The sequence below is a fragment of the Thamnophis sirtalis genome, unplaced genomic scaffold, assembly GCF_051295495.1.
Source record: "Thamnophis sirtalis isolate CommonGarterSnake01/CBP01778 unplaced genomic scaffold, rThaSir2_p1.2 scaffold_3, whole genome shotgun sequence".
Taxonomy (NCBI): domain Eukaryota; kingdom Metazoa; phylum Chordata; class Lepidosauria; order Squamata; family Natricidae; genus Thamnophis; species Thamnophis sirtalis.
The window spans coordinates 90,704,408-90,723,626 of NW_028261383.1; the positions used below are offsets into that span (position 1 = coordinate 90,704,408).

The 19,219-nt window shown below is 36.7% G+C and overlaps 1 protein-coding gene across 4 annotated transcripts in view; it reads right to left on the reverse strand.

Moving 5' to 3' along the window:
- CNOT6 (CCR4-NOT transcription complex subunit 6) overlaps nt 1–19,219 on the reverse strand; it is a 51,007-nt gene that overhangs the window by 18,304 nt on the left and 13,484 nt on the right. For all 4 annotated transcript variants that reach the window (XM_087709485.1, XM_087709487.1, XM_087709484.1 and 1 more), the window contains exons 2-7: nt 14,418–14,531; nt 9,069–9,255; nt 7,129–7,214; nt 6,598–6,702; nt 6,442–6,510; nt 5,461–5,618 (exon numbers count right to left, since the gene is read on the reverse strand). In XM_087709485.1, the coding sequence (XP_087565611.1) occupies nt 5,461–5,618; nt 6,442–6,510; nt 6,598–6,702; nt 7,129–7,214; nt 9,069–9,255; nt 14,418–14,529 (717 nt within the window). In that variant the 5' untranslated portion in view covers nt 14,530–14,531. The remainder of the gene's footprint in view (nt 1–5,460; nt 5,619–6,441; nt 6,511–6,597; nt 6,703–7,128; nt 7,215–9,068; nt 9,256–14,417; nt 14,532–19,219) is intronic.

Consider the following 19,219-nt stretch of genomic DNA (forward strand, 5'->3'; position numbering starts at 1 on the left):
ATTTGGCCTTCTCTTCGCAATTTGGGATGCATTGCTGGGTTTAGGAGTTTGCCTAACTCAGGCTCTGGATCAGCTGACTCAGCTGCACTGTGACTTCTTAGTAATCTCTTCAGCTAATCCCTATAGGCAGTGTAGCCTTAGGGTCAGTGGTTGAGCTCTTCAGCTTCTGAATCTGAAGACTCAGACTAATTCCTAACATTAAAAGTTCTACCTAATAGGAGTTAGGCAGGTGTGCTCTCTTCATTGAAGTTTGTACAAGTTCACCAGCCAGAACAGTCTTAATCTCATGTCCAAGTCTGAATCTTGATTCTAAGTGATCCAGTCAGTCCACTTTACCTAGAACAATTTGCAATTGAAGTACCATCAAAATCTTCCCCTAAAAGAAGTTGAGCAATATGTGGTTGAGAGTCATTTTAAGAACATGCAACCTAACCCCTCTTTCACTTACTTCCTGTATCAAGGAGGCATTAATAATATCCTGAATCCATTCCCCCTTATCTCCCTCCTGGTTGCCTAAAGTACCTAAGAGGTATGGATTCATCCCACAGGTTTCATAGCTCACACCACAAAATATCGTATACACTTTCTTGTAATAATATTGCCAAGACCAGCAATGGTATTCAGCCAGTTTGGGCAAACCAGTAGTGGCAAACTGTGTATGGGTCTGCCCATCTGCCCCGCTCTATGCTAACCAGTAGTGGCAACCTGTGTATGGGTCTGCCCATCCGCCCCGGCTCTATGCCGTCCTATTTAGCCACGTTTTCTAAACAGTGCATGCGTGCAAACCATGTGCGTGAGCAAAGCGCATGCATAGAAATCATGCACACTCACAAAGCATGCGTACACTCACAAAGCATGCGTGCGCACTCACAAAGCATGCGTGCGCACTCACAAAGCGTGTGTGCACACTCAGTTTTGGTGTGTGGAGAGCCGGTGGATAAAATTATGTGAAATCCACTTCTGGCCAAGACATTGCTGTAATTTCATCTGCATATGGTCTGGAAAAGACTGATAGCCTAAACGTTCTTAGATAAAATGTTGGATAGTACACCAGCAACAGGCCCAAAGTATGTCCAACTTCAGATATAGACACAAGTTACTGCAAAATTGGAAAAAAATCCTTAGCAGCAGAAGCCTTCTATTTTTAAGTATTCTGACTATATGCAATAATGAAACTCTGGGGCTTGTTTCTGTTCCCTCATGGTTCCAGAGTAGATTGAAGACATTTGTATGCTGAATGCTACCTACTATTAAAACCGCAGAAAACTGGGCCTATTCAATATTATTAATAGCATAAATTCCCGCAGGAAACAATGGAAATATTGCTCTTATCTAACTGAAAAATTAGATTAAATTAGAATGTACTATCAAACCTGACAGTTGTCTTTTCAAGTTCTTTAAATAAACCTCTTCAGTTAATAGAGTACTGAAAGTGCTCAACTTTTTAAAATGTCTTTCAATTAATTAATCTGCAGTGATTTGGGTTATTTTTTTAAAAGAATAATCCCTTTATCTGATTTTAGCAGTCACTGTTCCTTCCTCCTCCCTTTCCTTCCATAGCCTTATGCCACATGCAAGCATAACAAAAGAAACTTTGTTGTCCCACTTGCTGGCTGCAGAAATAATTGAACACATATCATTAACTTTACAAGGTATCAAAGTACGCACGGCACACCCATGTACATCAAGATTCAACAAACCAAAACACTGTCTATACGTCAAGACTACTAATATGAACATTTCTGTATAAAGTACAAACACACATATACCTTTGCAATCATACCTATCTGCAAAATAAATCAGAGCTCTCTCTTTCCTACATGAACTCTAATTTCCACAGAGCAAAGTCGCTGTTTTTTTTTAATGGCAGGAACTTGGCAGGCCGCCAGCCATGAAGCTTTGACGAGGTTTCTTCTGTCTGATCATGTGTTTAATTGTATTCCCACCCCCCACCCTGAGTTTAAAGCATTAATAGCTAAGATATGACTGGCTAGACTGGAAAATGGATGGAGAAAAGAACTCAATTACAGCACAAAACTATTGCCCAATTATACTGCTCTGAACAGTCAAAAACCTCTTAACTAGCGCTTGAAACCATTGTGTTCTGTTACACAAAGTTTGAAATTGAATAATTTTGCACATCTCTAGTGACAGCCTCTGTGAGGAAAATAAAGTTATACAGGACTCGTCCATTACACTTTATTTACTAATTTTAGACAAATTCTTCAGCAAATTACATGTTATTTTTTGATGTTTTGGCACTATTTGAATAACTTGAGAGCCTAAGAATGTAGAAATATTTAAATTTCATATAAATTGCTATAAGAAAATGATATATAACTGTCCAAAAATTAAGATATGACAATATAGTTTAAACCAGAGGCATCCACAGGATCCAGAACTTTCATCAAGATGATAAAAGCTGTCACACTGTCTGTACTAATCCTTTTATGCTACTTATATACAAAAGGTCAGAGCTCATTTTATATCAGTGCATCATCCCTTCCCGCAGTCCCCTCTGGATGCTTTTAGTTTAAATCAAACATGAGCCCTAAGAATGATAGATAACTGAAATTACATATAGACTAAGGGTATCAAACTCGATTTCATTGACAGCCGCATCAGGGGTTTTTTTTGACCGGGGGGGGGGGAGGCATGTCACTCACGTTGGTGCCTGCGGTGGGCCGAGCACTCTGCCAGCTAAAACAGACTCCCGAGCTCCGTTTTCGACTTCGACAGCCTCCTGCAACCTTCTGCCAGTGAAAACGGAGCTTGGGAGCCCATTTTTGCTGGGAGAGGCACGGCGGGCCAATTCTTCACTGCTTCCAGAGCAGTTTAGCAGGGCAGATCTAAGCACCCCACAGTCCTTCAGTTAGACACCTCTGATGTAGACTAACGGAATAAGCCTAATCATTGCTGTGTCTTGAGATAACTCAAATATGTGTTTGCATATTGCTAGTGATATTGAGCTTGTGTAAATGCAAATACTAACATGTACACCATGTTAGTTTGTTAAGCTTTGGTATATTTGAGCAACCTGTGCATGCTCAGGTTGCCTTCCTATTGCCTTCCTATTGTATTGGGGTTCCAAAATATTTAAAAATGTCAGAACAGAGACAATATTGTTTTACGGTTTTCAGTGAGCTTTTCTTATCTTTTTGTGTTGCTAGACTTCTGCTCAGTGTAATTTTCTTGACTTGAGCCCTGTATATGTGAGACCATGTTTTTGTTTGGTTGTGAGTTTTCCATTATTTCTTGCTGACAAAAGAACAGTTTATTTTATGGTACCGTACAATTTCTCTTTCCGAATCAACGCACCATAGTAAGAGAATTATTAAGTGCAATGCTAAGTTACAGTGCAATAATTTCAAAGTAATTTTTATAATAACAAAACAAAGCTTCACACTGAATACACAATGTTTCTGTACTGGGTTACCAGGCTTCTTCTGGTCTTTCCAGACAAACAGTAGGCCTGCTCTGTTAAAGAACTAAATGTTTGTTAACTGCTAAAACTAGGTGCTGATAGAAAGACTGTCAATGAGCGATTAGCTCCCTTTGTTCTCTGCATGCTGGCTGTATGTCTCATGGGTTTATTTAACAATACAAGGATGACACTCTCTGCTGTGAAGAGGAGATTCCAATTCAATCTGCTTTAATATGGGCCTCTTTTGTACTGAGCATGAAATAAGCACATTATCTATCTAAAGCACACGGTGCATATCTAATTAAACTAAACTAATAGTAACTGACTGAATAGTCTAAAGCCTCAAAAATGTAAGGGTATCAGTCAGCAATAGAATAACTATTTGAGTGAAAAATAAAATTAGAAGATAAAAACATCGGAGAAGAACAATACAAAATACAAAAGCAATCAATACATGCGATTTGTAAGATCTCATGGTAGGCCCTAACTAAACTATCATTACAAAACAATTATTTCGTTACTTCAGCCAATCAAGAATTTAGTTTAGAGTCCACTGAACTTACAAAAAATCTAGTTGAATGGCAGCTAGACCCTAAAATTGAGGAGCTCAATTCTAAGCAATTCTTTTCAATTTAGCACATTAGCAACTGCAATAATCTTTTAAGTGATCACTGATAGTACTTAAATATGCAAAATATGCAGGTATAAAAGCTTCTATATTTATGGAGCAAAATATATATTTTTGAGCATTTTTCAAGATCAGAAAAATCCAGATCAATAAAGAATAGCTCTTAAGAAACTTGGGACCTATAATATGTAGTTTCCTCAATAAACTAGGACTATGATGGTGAACCTATGGCACGACTGCCAGAGGTGGCACACAGAGCCCTCTCTCTGTTTGCACACATGCCGTCACCAGCTGCTCTTCTGGTTTCTGGCGCACTGGTCTTCGCAGGTGTCTGAGTGCCAGAAAGTGGCCTGGAAAATGGCCCAAAAAACAGCTTGAAAACAGCTCCTAATCAACCAAAAACGCCCCAAAAACAGGCATATGTGCGCCAGCCAGCTGGTCTTCAGGTTTCCAGTGCTCCGTGAACATGAGCTGGCCGGCAGGCATGTGCGTGCCAGAAACCCGAAGATCAGCTGGCTGGCCCACACATGCACATGCATGTACACATATGCACATGCGTTCTGGTTTGGGCATTCAATGCCGAAAAGGTTCACATCACTGAACTAGGAGATAAAGAAGGAGAGCTATTTATTTATGCCAGAATTCTAGTGGTAAGTGCATCACATAAAAGGTAAGATCAAAAATACTAGATTACCTATGCAAAAATATGTCTATAACAGAAAAAAACCTAGGTGACAATGAAAAGCTACACATTTGAAGAACAGAAGAGAAATGAAACTCCAAAAGGCAGGGTTGGAAATCTGGACTATTTTTGCCCATTTAATTGCTATTTAGAAAGCATCCAATTTATTTCTATTGATGGACACTTTAAACTCATAAGATGACAAGCTATAATATAATATAAACTCATGAGATGACAAGCTACATTTAACACAAAAAACAAATTAGCATTTCCGTGGCTTGGTGAAGTGTGCACTAGCCAGCGGGGTTGACCCTAATTCCTGTTTTCTGCTTCAAGGCCCATGTAATCCCTAGCAGAGAAGCTCTGCAACTTTATTTTTTTCAATACATCTGTTAGTTTGGCACATCATCTGTGACCATGTAGCCCATCCTTAAAACAGATGGGAAAGCAACTGAATCACAACAGATGAATGATAAATCAGGAAATGACTTTCAGTGCCTCTCACTATGGGGTGGGGTAGAAAATATTTAAGCTTCATTGTACTTGTTTACTATTGCTCTATTCATTTGTCTGTGATTACCTTCAAATAGTTCACAAGCAGAAGCTAAGGGCTCATTTTAGTGATAAAGGCAGTGAGGGATACTACAGATGACAAAAATGCATTATAACTTATATATTAATAGCTTTAAAAGGTGATCATCGTATTACAAAAGGAAATGCACTTACCTGAAGACTTATGATGTCAGCATTACAACTCAAAATTTCCTGCATTATAGCTTTTTTCCTGTATTCCCAGTTCAGTGCCCATGATGGGCAATATCCATATAGCTGCCGAGTAGCATACTTATCACACAGAACATTGTAACACATGACAGAAAACAGAGCTGGAGAGAAAAAAGTTTCACTCAGACCATTTTAATAAATAAATATATATTCTAATAAATATATTTTAAAATATTTTGTCTAAATTGTACTACAATTTATATTTAAAAAGCAAGTATCCCTCCATATCAAACAAACCTCACCTCCACCCCACATTGCTGCTTCTTCCACCTAACTTTAAATCTCACATTACTGTATTTACATTGTTTTATTATTTTGCTACTGTTATGTTTACACTTGTTTTTATTTCTCTGTTTTTATTGTTGTAAGCTGCCCAGAGTAGTTCTACGGTGAGATAGGCAGGAGATAAATTTAACAAACAAACAAATAAATACTAAATTATGGAATATAATTCATATACTATGTTTTGGTTTAACTGTTGACCAAATCTTGTAAATTAAATACTTTATATCGTAGCTTTTGTGAAATTGTTATTTTTAAACATCACCAATTTTTTAATCAGAAAAGAATATATCTTTTTTTAATCTAAGTAAAACACATATAAACATACACCAACCCCATTTGGGGTTTTAATTTGTATTGCCACACAACTGTGTTTAGAATAAATTGCAAAATTTTGCAAAATCTTTTTTGTAACAGCCAACCCAAGACCACTTTAACTTAAGAACTAAAGAAACTTTTCTCTAGAAAAAAGATAAGGTTTATACTACTAAATTACTCTTCCTGTATTTCAGACCTAAAATAATTGAAGTTTTGTTTCACGATTAGCCTCAAGCTACCATATGATATGCACCTCTAAAATGGAAGAACATGGTTGAAGAAATTGGTCAAGCAAATCTATTAAAAAGATTGCTTCACCATTACCTGTTGGTCTTGTCCTATCTGGTTCCTGCAGCATAATCCAAGATCTGGGAGGAGGCTGTTCTGTTGAAACTAATGAGGAAAACAAAAATATCTCAACAATAAAAGAGTTTTTGTGATAAAGAATACACACATATTTATTTGGAAAGCACTACTTACTTCTTTTTGCAGTACCTGCCAGATTATCAAGCAAATAATTCAGTAGCCTTCTTGTTCCATCTGGTTCCTGATAAAGATTCAGAATGTCCTGTGTAAGTGGGTTTCCTGCAGAAATGTTTAGACAAAAGGAAGAATGAAAGCTCAAGAACACAAATTTAAGTGTTTTATTATTATGGCTAGTATCTGGGAAATTCAGTTCAAAATAACAGAAGTCAAGTAATTACTGAAAACCTGAGATTCTCACTTCATAAAATTATCAGTAAACCAGATTGGATTCAGCTGGGGGGCAGGGGAGAAGAAGAAATTCACACACTACTTTTGTTCAGGCGTGACAAAAAACAAGACTGGTTTAGTGCCTTAAAAGGGGGAAATTTAAAAACAGAAATAGAATGCAGTACAAAGATTTTTTTAATATAATTTAAAGCTGTTTAAATCTAGTCTTGTTTATTTAATATCAGACAGAAAGTGACAGCTGCTAAAGATAAAACAAAATGAAAAATGGAGAAAAAGTACAAAATGGAAAATGCATACCTTTCAAACCCAAGGTCTGTAACTGGAACAGTTTTCCCAGCTCAAATGGTAGAACTCGTAACAGGTTGTTATTTAAATGGAGTTCCCTGATGTTAAGTCACATAAAGAAAAAAAGTAGTAAGATAACATATTTAATTAAACTAAACCTTTCAGTGAAAAATAGAAACAATATTAAAGCACACATCAAAAATACACGAAGCTTGAACCATGAGGATTAGGAATATTGGAGACTACAGAATATTATGATTAATAAAATAATATTAAACACGATGAATTAAAACAAACTCGTTAGTGTTCTAAACATAATCCTATTAGAACTATTAGGAAAGTAAAACAATGAAGCAATAATTCCTAAGCCAGCATTACTAATCAAAATGATTTAAGGAGCTAAAAAGTAAGTAGTTTTTAAATGGTAGCCAAAAGACAATGAGTGGCTTAAGGTCACTCAGAGGATTTCATGATTGAATGGGACTTTGAACCCAGATCTCCTAGTGCTAATCCAATGAACACATATTATAACTTAAAAATACTTATTCAAAACTATATAAAATTCATAAATATTTCTTACTTCAAAAACAGTAAATTAGATATTTACACAAAACCAGAATATTTTTTAAGTCCAGACTTTCATCCTTTGCTCTTCTTGAAGGAACAGCATCATTTGGATCCATTTATATACTACTAAAAGTTTCATTTCATTTATTTGTTTGTAACCTCAAGTTAGCCGAAAAGGTGCAGGAATACCACAACAATTTTTGAATCAAGGTATCTAAAATCCTTTTAAGTTAAAGAATGCTCTAAAAATCTAAGATCCACTTCTCCTGTGGAATTCAAATGTCTGCAATGTTCAGATAAACTTTATTTGTAAAACTGTGACCATTGCAGGGTTTCTGTGGTCATGTGATTGTGATTTCAGCTTCTCACACGCAAAGTCAATGGGGAAGCAGGCAGGAAGTTGGACATCACTCTCATTTCCACAGTTTTGCCCATCTGTGGCCATTCTGTTTACCTGTTCTGGTAAGAACTTTAGGACTTATTATTAAAGATTGTTTTCAATGTGATTGCTTTTGTATTTATGATATATACTCTTTTGAGATGATCATGGGATTGTCAAGGACTGGGATAAAAAAAAAATTGGTCAGCCTAAAATTTAATGTTATTCTGATCACCTTTCTCTCAAAGGATTAGCCCAATGGATCACAGGGTTATTTAGCATTGTTTGAAAAGGGGAAAGACTAGGCTCATTTTTTATCCCAAGTATTCCAAATAAATTCATTCCAAGCAACAATAAAATTGTAAGTGATTTAAAATATATACACTCAGTATTGAGGGAACATGTTTCATCCAGTGTTTTATTATAGAACTCACTGAAATCAAGTTTCTATTTACTACTGCACTGCTCATAGTGCAACCTATGACACAGCTCCGAAGATAAACCAGGAAAAAACAAAACTAGGTATTATATGGATAGGACTATATTTGTGGACATGTGCACAATAAAGATAACTAACTGGGAAAGTACAAATAATTTGAAGAGGTTTTCACAAGAAAACATTGAAGGAATGCATAACCCAAAGTGTCCAAAAGGGGTGGATAGAGAGTGGGAGAAGAGGTCAATGTGCAGAATATTTATCTCTTATTACCTCCCGCCTCTCAAATGTTACTGTTTCTAATTCTTACAAAATATACTATTTGCCTTATTAATTAAATACACAGCAGGTTTCAGTCTGCAACTAATAATGAGTCGGATCCATTAAGTTTAACACGGATTAGTAAGCACAGGGAAACTGAAATCTCAAAAAAAAAAAACCCACAAATACTTTAGCTTTGATTCAGTGTATATTTTCACACCTACTGAACTGGAAGCTTTCTGCCAAATCACAATGCCAAAGGACACAGAACCTGAAATGAGTTCACAATGGTCTAAACAATTGTGTTACCTGAGTGACACCATGTTTCCGAGCTCAGCTGGTAAACTGCGAATCTTATTAGATGACAGATCCAAATAAATCAGGTTATGAAGCTTGGCAATATCTGAAGGAATACGGGATAAGGAATTGTCACTGAGATGCAAAGCTGTCAAGTGAGTCAGTGACCACAAGGATGAACTCAGGCTTCTGACTTTCCCTAAAAAACAAAAGCGATACGGCTACTTTAGATCATTTCCACTTCTAATATATTGTGGCAAAGCGGCATCTAGATGTTACTAAGTTCTAGCTTCCTTTACTGCTGGCCATGCTAGTTGAGGCTGCTGAGAGCCATAGTTCATCAATGCCTGGAGCAATCAAATGGTTCTTCAAAACAACATTACAAAGGGAAGCAAATTTGAACATAAAATTTAAAGCAGGCATCTCAAACCTGGGTAATACAGCCCCAAAAGATATTAAAAATAGTTTTAAAAAGTATACAGGTAGTCCTCAACTCACAACAGTTCATTTAGTGACTGTTCAAAGTTAGAATGGCACTTTAAAAAGTGACCATTATGACCATTTTTCACTGTTATGACATTATTAGCATCCCTAGGAACATGTGATCAAAATTGAGATTCTTGGCAATGGGTTTAACTGGATTACAAACTTATCAACTGCAGTGATTCACTTAACAACTATGGCAAGAAAGATCATAAAACTCACTTTCAACCACAATTGAGCTCAACATTTCTGTTGTCAAGTGAGACTTTTGTTAGGTGAGGTTTGCTCCATTTTACAACCTTGCTTGTCACAGTTGTTAAGTGAATCACTGCAGTTGTTAAGTTAGTAACATAGTTGTTAAGTAAATCTGACTTCTCCATTGACTTTGTTGGTCAGAAGTTGACAAAAAAAGATCACATGACCCCAAGATACTGTCACTGTCATAAATATGAGTCAGTTGCCAAGCATCTAAATTTTGATCACATGAGAGTGGAGATGCTCTCTTTTTTCAGTGCTATTGTCACGAAACAAACTGTTGTAAATTAAGAACTATCTGTTTTAGCTGCCCAGTTGCCCTTTGGAAGCTGCCCTGTCTCACAGTAACAGAAATGTTGGGCTTAATTGTGGTTGTAAGTTGAGGACTACCTGTAATACAAATAAATATATCACATTCACTGGTACAGCACCCAACATGGATAGATTAAAAGAATGTTTACTCCAGTCCCCAAATGAATGTATACTGAATATTTTGCTAATAAAAAGTATGTGCCTATACTTTGACATGGTCATTTCTATATTCCTTATCAGAATTTCAGATTTACTGGATAACAACCAGTAGCTAACATCAAAAAGGTCACTGAGCTTTTCAAATTGGTTTCTCTGAAACATCCCCAAAAAATGAAAACGCTTGGCTTAAGATGACACCGTAATCAAAAGATAATGGTATAATGGTAGTTTGGTCCATCAGACTAGAGGTAAGTAAGGAAAACATTAGAAATGAGTATAAAGAGTTCAATTACAATCACTTAAACTAATGCATCCCAAAGAAATGGTACAAAAAGGGCATATAAACCCATGGGTGGAAGAAGCAGCAGCAATTACCAGCTGGAAATGTTTGGCTGGAGTTGACCCTCCTAATGAGAAACGGGGTGTGCAATACCATTACTATTTCTCCTGTTTCTGGCTGAGAAAAGGGTCAACACTAACTAGAGAGGTAATCAGCAAAACCAGATAGTTAGACCTCAACTTACAACTGTTCATTTAGTGACTGTTTGAAGTTACAATGGCACTGAAAAAGGGACTTGTGACCATTTTTCACACTTATGACCCTTGCAATATCCCCATGCTCACGTGATTTATAATCAAATGCTTGCTAACTGGTTCATAATTATGGCAGTTGCAGAGTCACGGGGTCATGTGATCATCTTTTGCGACTTTCGGACAAGCAAAGTCAATGGAGGAAGCCAAATTCACTTAACCGTGTAACTAATTTAACAACTGCAGTGATCCGCTTAACAAACGTGGCAAGGAAAGTTGTAAAATGGGACAAAACTCACTGAACAAATTTCTCACTTAGCAACATAAATTCCTGGGCTCAATTGTGGTTTTAAGTCGAGGGCTATCCTTAAATAGCAAAAATTATCACTGCCCTCCTCAAGCAGCGAGTTCTGCTGAATGCTATTTTCCCCTGGCAAAATGAGCCCTTCTTATAGGTACTCCTCAACTTACAACTATTCATTTAGTGACCATTTCAAATTACTATGCCACTGAAAAAGAGTGATCTATGACCATTTTTCAAGCTTATACAGTTGCAGCATCTTCATGGTCACATGATTAAAATTTGGATGCTTGGCAACTGGCATGTATTTATGATGGTTGCAGTGTTCCAGGATCATGTAATCACTAGTTGTTTTCCAACAATGTTATTGGGGAAGCCAGATTCACTTAAGAACTGTGTAACTAACTTAACAACTGCAGTGATTCACTTAACAACTGTGGCAAGTAAGTCCATAAAATGTGGCAAAACTCACTTAACAACTGTCTTGCTTAGCAAAGGAAATTTTGGTCATAAGTCAAGAGCCACTTGTATTTGGAAAGAGTCTGCAAATAAAATTACTGAATGTAAAGCCAATCTCCCTCGAAAGGCAGGCAGGTTTATTAGAAAAGTATGAAAGCATGAACAAAGAAGAATAAATAGAATGCAAATGAGAGAATAAAATATTAAATGTTAAATCTTTAAGGAGGAAAAGTTGGAATATCTAAACTGGAAAACAAAACATTCAGTATATATAGCACATTCTTAAAAATTCTTGAAGAATTTAAATGCAAAATTACTGTGATAGTAAAACAAATAATTAAGACTACTCTCTTTACCAGAAGATAGAAGTACCGTGAATTTAAAAATTACAGATTATTTAATATTTAAATCAGAAAACTAATTGGAAATATGTTTATATTAAGTAGAAATTTTAAACATATGCAAAACCAACCAATAGCTAAAGAACATCCAACATGATTTCTGCAAAGGGAAGTTTCTTTGACACACTTCTAATTTTGTGGATAAAATCTTATGGATAAAAGTAATCCAGCAAATATTAAGAGACAAAGCCAGAGATTACATGAAAACAAAGAATCCAAAGAAATAAATCCAAAGAAATAATCAGACAGAAAAACACTACAATTCATTTAAGAACCGTTTTAAAAAATATTTTCTAATTTTTTAAAACATTTTAAAATAAATTGAAGCAAAATAGTGGCATAGGAAATAAATTGTGGCATTCCAGAAGTTATTCATCAGTAACCTCCACAATTCCTATGAAGGCTAGGGAGGATGGATACTAGGAACTGTGTTTAAACAGTATCTGGAATGGTACAAGCTTTGTATGAAAACACAGTAAATGGAAGGCATTTCTGCGAAGGTGGGGGGAAAAATTAGGATATAGACTTTCAGTAAGATCAGAACAAACCCACTCATCCCTCTGAAAAAAAAAACATTCTTCACTAACTTGGTTGCTTTTGAAAAGGAATTGAATGCTTGGATGAAAAATATATAAAAGAAAATGGAAAATCTACATTCAGAAACATAAGCCTTGGAGTACTGTGTAGGCTTAATATCCTGTAGAGAGACAGATGGGTCATTGCTAGATAACCTATTTATCTGATTGAACAGGGCTCTCACTGATGTATATTAGGGAAGGTCAACATAAATATCAAAGATGGACCCCTTTTTCTGCTCTCTTTGTCCTCTAGCTAAGACACTGAACAAAAGCACTTATAATTCAGAATTTTCTAGCAGCAATGTCAAAGACTGTCAGTACGAGACCATTTCCAAAGCACACACTTCTCTCTTATCCTTCTCCAATTTTCCACTTTCATTCAATACAAGTTATTTTTATTCTTGCTTTACCATATAAGTAACAGAAGACTACAATGGAGGCGTTCGTTAATATCTATTTTGTTCCCCCTGTGAAAGGGAACAAAGCAGGACTGGATCAGACCCATAATTGTGTTTTTTTTAAATAGTAATACCACATGCAAGCCCCAATAAGATTTATACATAATGTTTGGACTCATAAAGATAGTCCTTGACTTAGAAAAAATGGAACCAGAATTTCTATTAAGTGATGAGGTTATAATGTGACTACATCGCTTATGTCGCAATCTCAGAAGTCCTAGTTGCTGTTGCAGCTCTGGACACATAGGTCATTAAGCAGGAAGCTCCCAGGTAAGGAGGAAGGGAGTATGCAGGCTATGCAATACCTGGGAGGTGGTGCAGTGCAGTGCAAGCTCAGGGAGACCAGCAAAAAAGCATGCAAGGTTATATGGATCTATGCAAATGAGAGAGACTTTTCTTGGAAACCCTTGAACCCCAGGGCAGTGTGAAGATGTGCCACCCTTGGAAACTTCAGCTGCTCCAGTCCAGCCCAGCATAATCCCACTACACTCTGGGAAGCCCAGTGGTGCAAAGATGTCATGCAACAGGCAGCACATAGGGACCTTTTGACCACCACAGCTCTCAGGCTGCAAGAAGCTCCTGAGCTACAGCTCAGTGCAAAGCCAAGTCCAGTAGTGTAGTAGAAGGGGCTTCTTGGCACCCCATGGCTCTGGGGTTATAAGAAGCCTCTGAGCTGTAATACAGCATGAAGCTGCAGCCCAGGCACAGACACCATTGCCTCCCTCCACTCTGAGGCTCCTGTCATCCTGTGCTCCACCACACTACCTGACCTATGGACCTCTTCTTTCCACTGCTGACAAGATGCATTCAGACCTTTGCAAAGCAGCTGCTGGCCACAGAAAGTCATCTTTCCCAGGTCTTTCAAGGAAACCATCATGTGTAATCTAAGGAAGAAAGTCTAGCCAGTAGCTGCCTTGCAAAGGGACAGTTCAGATAGGCTTAGTCAGCGTTAGTGGGGAGGGGATGGAAAAAGTCAGGTAGGGCATCAGGGAGTGCATGGTATCAAAAGGGTCTAGAATGGGGGGGGGGGGAGAGCTGGATGGGAAAGCTGAAGAAAACCAGTGGTCATAAGTGTGGAAAGGCTGACAAGTGCTTGAATTTTGATTACATGACCTTGGGGACACTGCAATGGCCATAACTATGGAGACCAATTGTAAGTCATTACGTTCAGTGCCACCATAACTAATGGTCATAAATTGAAGATTACCTGTATTTTTTAACAAAGTACAGTAGTCGGTTTTAATCCAAGTGAAGAATCTAGTTCTAAGTTTGAAATCAGTATCAGCATATTACATTCATTTTGAAGTAGATTAAATTTTAATAGAATATTTACTATAACTGAAGTTACAATGAAGAGGTCGGACTTGTCAATAATTAATCCAAAATCACTTTTTTGCCATGGACCCACCCTTTTTTTTTCTTACCGCTTATTTCCAACTCTGCCCAGTGTGATTTTTTCCCATTGGCTGCTTCTTCTGAGGACATAATTGTGTACATCCTCCGTGGATCAGGGGGTTCGTACTTTTCTTTGGGCATTCCTGGAAAAAAAATACAAGTTGAATCAAAACTGTTTATAGAAAAACAAACCTTGTGAGAAGTATTTCAGAAGCATGTGGCATGTGACAGCGTCATTCCATGTTGTTTTCATTAAGGCAATGATCACTATTAATTTTAATCAAGAAATCAATCATCAGTCATGACAATGTACCGATAACAGCTAATGTTCCATATAAATCAGTTACAAAAGTTACATTGAAAATTCTTGGTCTTTTAAAATTTTATGCTTTAAAAAGAAATAAAGTAATAAAGAAAAGTTTGACAACAGTAAGTTAAAAATCTTGTAAGACATATGCAAGAACCCCCCTGTAGATATCAGTGTGTATATAGTATTTTAAATTAGTTTGTACTACTTAATTATATTGTTTTCTTTTCAAATGTTTTCATTTTGCTTTGTCTTTAATAAGTGTCTCCAAATCACTATTTTATGTTTTTCTCAAATAGACGTCTGGGACACCACCTAAGAAAAACAGATTTTGGCAGTTCTTTCTAAGTCTACACCGAAATAAAATATATGCTGTGATATGTCTTTCAAGTCACACACAAACATTTGTATTTCAAAGTACCTACTAGATTTAATGGCCACTTTGAAGCTGATCTCATGAATTCTAACAGAAGAATCTGTTTCTATGAAAGAACACCACCTATGAAGCTAAAAATGTTTTTAAACATACCTTTATAAATCAATGACAAAAAGTCTTCTTACCAAGGCTATATGGCTGAGACCATTGATTTTAGACAGAAAATGAAACACTCACATATATTACATAAGTGCTAAAAGAATTCAAGGTAGGGGCTGCTCTTAAATCCTTTAGCACTTTGTGGCACCACAGCAAGGCAAGATTTCAGAAAGCCCAGAATGAAAGACAATTTTCACTGAATGACAAAAGATCTGATCCAGAGTAGTCAAAATCATTGGCAAAATAAATGATAGCAGTTATTTCTAGTGCTGCCTATGTAGTTCTATTTCTTTTGTTAATTAATGCATTCTGCTTCAGAGCTAACACCAATATTAAATTGCTCCATTTCATTTCCTTAATCCTGCTAGTTTTAATGTCATTCTTAACGTAGGCCTGCTGTGATCCATCAAACAGAACACAGACTCCCAGACATATCCTGTGCCTCATCAGGGGCTTGCTAAACTATTACCATTGGCTGCCTGGGATTGCAAAAAATAGGAGCTGACATTACCAGGCTTTCATATTTGACTGGGGATTGGGGCGGAGTTTGATGAATTACAGATTATGAAGAATTTCTGCCCTATAAATAATTTATGATCGGTTGTTCCTTCATTTAGGTACGGAAAAAAAAGTTCTCCAAAATTCAAATGCATATTGAAGGTTATCAAAATCCCAAATTAATGTATTGATTCATTTTCCTAATTTGTAATGCTACTTACATTTTGTGATGTAGTTGATTTGGTCTACTGCTTAAGGCACAAGGCTAAAAATCAGGGGACTGTTGAGTCCCACCGTAGGCAAGGAAGCTGCCTGGATGACTTTGGCCCAGTCATTATCTCCCAGCCCAGGACATCAGAGTCAGGCAACAAGCTGGTTGGTCAATTCCAGTTGCAACCAATGAATCAACAGTTAGTTGATCTGAAAAAAGTCATCTCCGTACTTATGGGGAAAAACTAGGCAGAGAAATAAATTTTGCGATTCTATTTCTGTATTTGTTTTTTTATCTTTCTTTGCCCTTTCTTCCAACTGTGCTGCCAACCCTTAGCCGTACTTCTGAATTCTTTACTGTTCAAACTGTGAAAATATACTTCTGAAAATGGGGATTTCCTTTCACTGCTTGCAGAATAAAGAATTTTGTCCTCTTTTGTTTCTATTTTACAACTGCCTTAACAAATAAAGCAAAAGGGTTGCAGTAAAATGGGTGAAGATTTCCTTAGGAAAAAACTAGAAAAAAACTGACATTCATATTATTGCTGTAATATATAAATCACAAACAGAAATCAGTTCCCATTTGTTTCTTTCAATTTAAATTTTGCACTACTGTGTACTCTTGTGTGTGTGAGAGGGAGGAAGGGAGGGAGGGAGAGGGAGGGAGGGGGAGGGAGAGAGAGAGAGGGAGGGAGAGAGAGGGAGAGGGAGGGAGGGAGGGAGGGAGAGAGAGAGAGAGAGAGAGAAGGAGGGAGGGAGGGAGAGAGAGAGAGAGAGAGAGAGAGAGATTTTCAGGTATATTTTCCTGGCTTATTTTTTGTGAAGCAGCATAAAAAATTCACAAAGAATGCTAGGGTGTGGTATGAGACCAGGCCTGCTGCTAGTTAAATTTATTACCTAAGAATGCTTTGTAGATAATATTAATTTTAATTCTAAAATCTTACAGATTTGCACATTTGCTTCTTTGACTTCTGTTCAAACTAAACGGATTAGAGATAAGAAAAAAGCTATGAATGATAATTTATATTATCCGCACATGATTGATAAATATGTGGTTTACTTTCCATTCCTATCATCAGCATAAATTTAAATCCTTTTGACATGGATTTAAATTATCAAACTGTTTTCAATGAAACTGCCAAATGTGACAGCATATTAAACAATTTATTCCATAGCCATACCAAAATTTATAACACAAATTGCCATTTGCAAGCCATTGGAATGCATTTATTTCCAACAATTCTATACCACTAACCATGAAGCAATGAACTTATAATATTTAATAGTTTATATGTTGGAATCTCTGAGGTTGAGAACATAAAACATCATCATCTAATATCACCGTAGATCCCGGAAGTAATAAGAAAATGAACGATTGAAAATGTCGGTATGACATTTTATTGACAATATGACATTCCCTTTACCAATAGGCAGAGAATATTTTTCTACACTCTTATCTTGGGATGTCTGCTACGTTTTACAATTTCTTTCCTAAGAGGTGTGGGCGTGTGTGTGTGCGCTATCAATAGCAGTTTGCATTCCTAGAGATTTTAGATAAGGGTTTCCTTCTAAAAGGCTCAGATAACTTTAAAAAATTAGTCAAGCCAAAAACCCATCCTAATATATTCAATGACCTTATTTACAGCAGTTATGTAAAATGTTGCTGCATAAATCAGAATTTATTATCTAGGGTATTCTCAACTTCTTTTTTAGATATCAAGTCCATGTGGAATGCCGTTATCCTTACATTCCAGAAGATACCTAGATTCTCAGATGTAAATTGATCTAATCTGGGTCAATCTAAATTGTGGGACAAATATAAATCTCAGCAGAGATGGGTAAAAAAGGAATTGTTCTGGTGAATGTAATTTGTATCCATCCATCAGTAAAACAAGTGACAGAATAAAATCCAAATTCTTGCATCTATCAATTTATCCCATTTTTCAGTTAATTGGCTAAATCTGATACATATTCTGACAGCCCAATACTGTATTTCTTTTTTTAAAATGCCTAATACAATGCAATACAATAGCAGACTTGGAAGGGGCCTTGGAGATCTTCTAGTCTCACGCCCTGCCTTAGCAGGAAACCCTATACCATTTCAGACAAATGGCTATCCAACATCTTCTTAAAGACTTCCAGTGGTGGGGCATTCACAACTTCTGGAGGCAAGCTGTTCCATTGATTAATTGTTCTAACCATCAGGAAATTTCTCCTCAGTTCTAAGTTGCTTCTGTCCATGATTAGTTTCCACCCATTGCTTCTTGTCCTACCCTCAGGTGCATTGGAGAATAGCTTGACTCCCTCTTCTTTGTGGCAACTCCTGAGATATCGGAACACTGCTATCAGTGCCTAAGTGCAAACAAAACTCTATACTTTTAATTAGATAAAAAAGTAATAGCAATTATTCTGCTGTTAAATTTAATTTCCTGTACACAGGTAAAGGTATAGAAGCCTGCCTTGTACTACTTCTATTTGGTTGTTCTTTCCAGTTAACCTCTAAAGGGGGGGGGGGGTATAGCTCTCAGTCATTCCCTACTATGCAAATCACACTGAATGACACATAGATCCTGAAAACTACTGAAATGGGAAAGACACTGATAGAAGTTTTGTATGCTCTCTTTGTATACTAGAATTTTACGTTTATAGCTGTTTCATATTCCATTTCTTCAGGTATATAAAGTAAGAGATAAATCAACTGTGTCAACAGATTAAAGATGTATGAATCAATTCAAATATCCCTAAGTGAAAGAGGAAAGAATTTCCCTCCTGATTTTCTCTTTTTCTGTAGCTCCTGTGTTCCTATGAATTTGCTCCAAAGCATTTAAAAACCCTATAGAAGAACTTTGGAGATAGAGAAAAGCGTCATAAACAAAAAGAAAAATTGCAAATGTGAACTCAGGGAAGCCTACCCAAAAACAAAAGCGTCCTGTAAATGCATTTACGTGTAGTTGACTTACGACCACAATTGACCCCAACATTTTTGCTCTTAAGTGAGACACTTGCTAAGTGAGGCTTGCCCCATGTTATGACTTTTCTTGCCACGGTTGTTAAGCGATTCACTGCAACTGTTAAGTTAGTAACATGGTTGTTAAGTGACACTGGCTTCCCCATTGATTTTGCTTTTCAGAAGGTTGCAAAAGGGAATCACATGACCTTGAGATACAGCAAGGGTTGCTGTAGTGTCAAGTGTCTGAATTTTGATCACAGGATCACGGGGATTCTGTTAAAGTGCTGTTGTAACTTTGAATGGTCACTAAATGAACTGTTGCAAGTCAAGG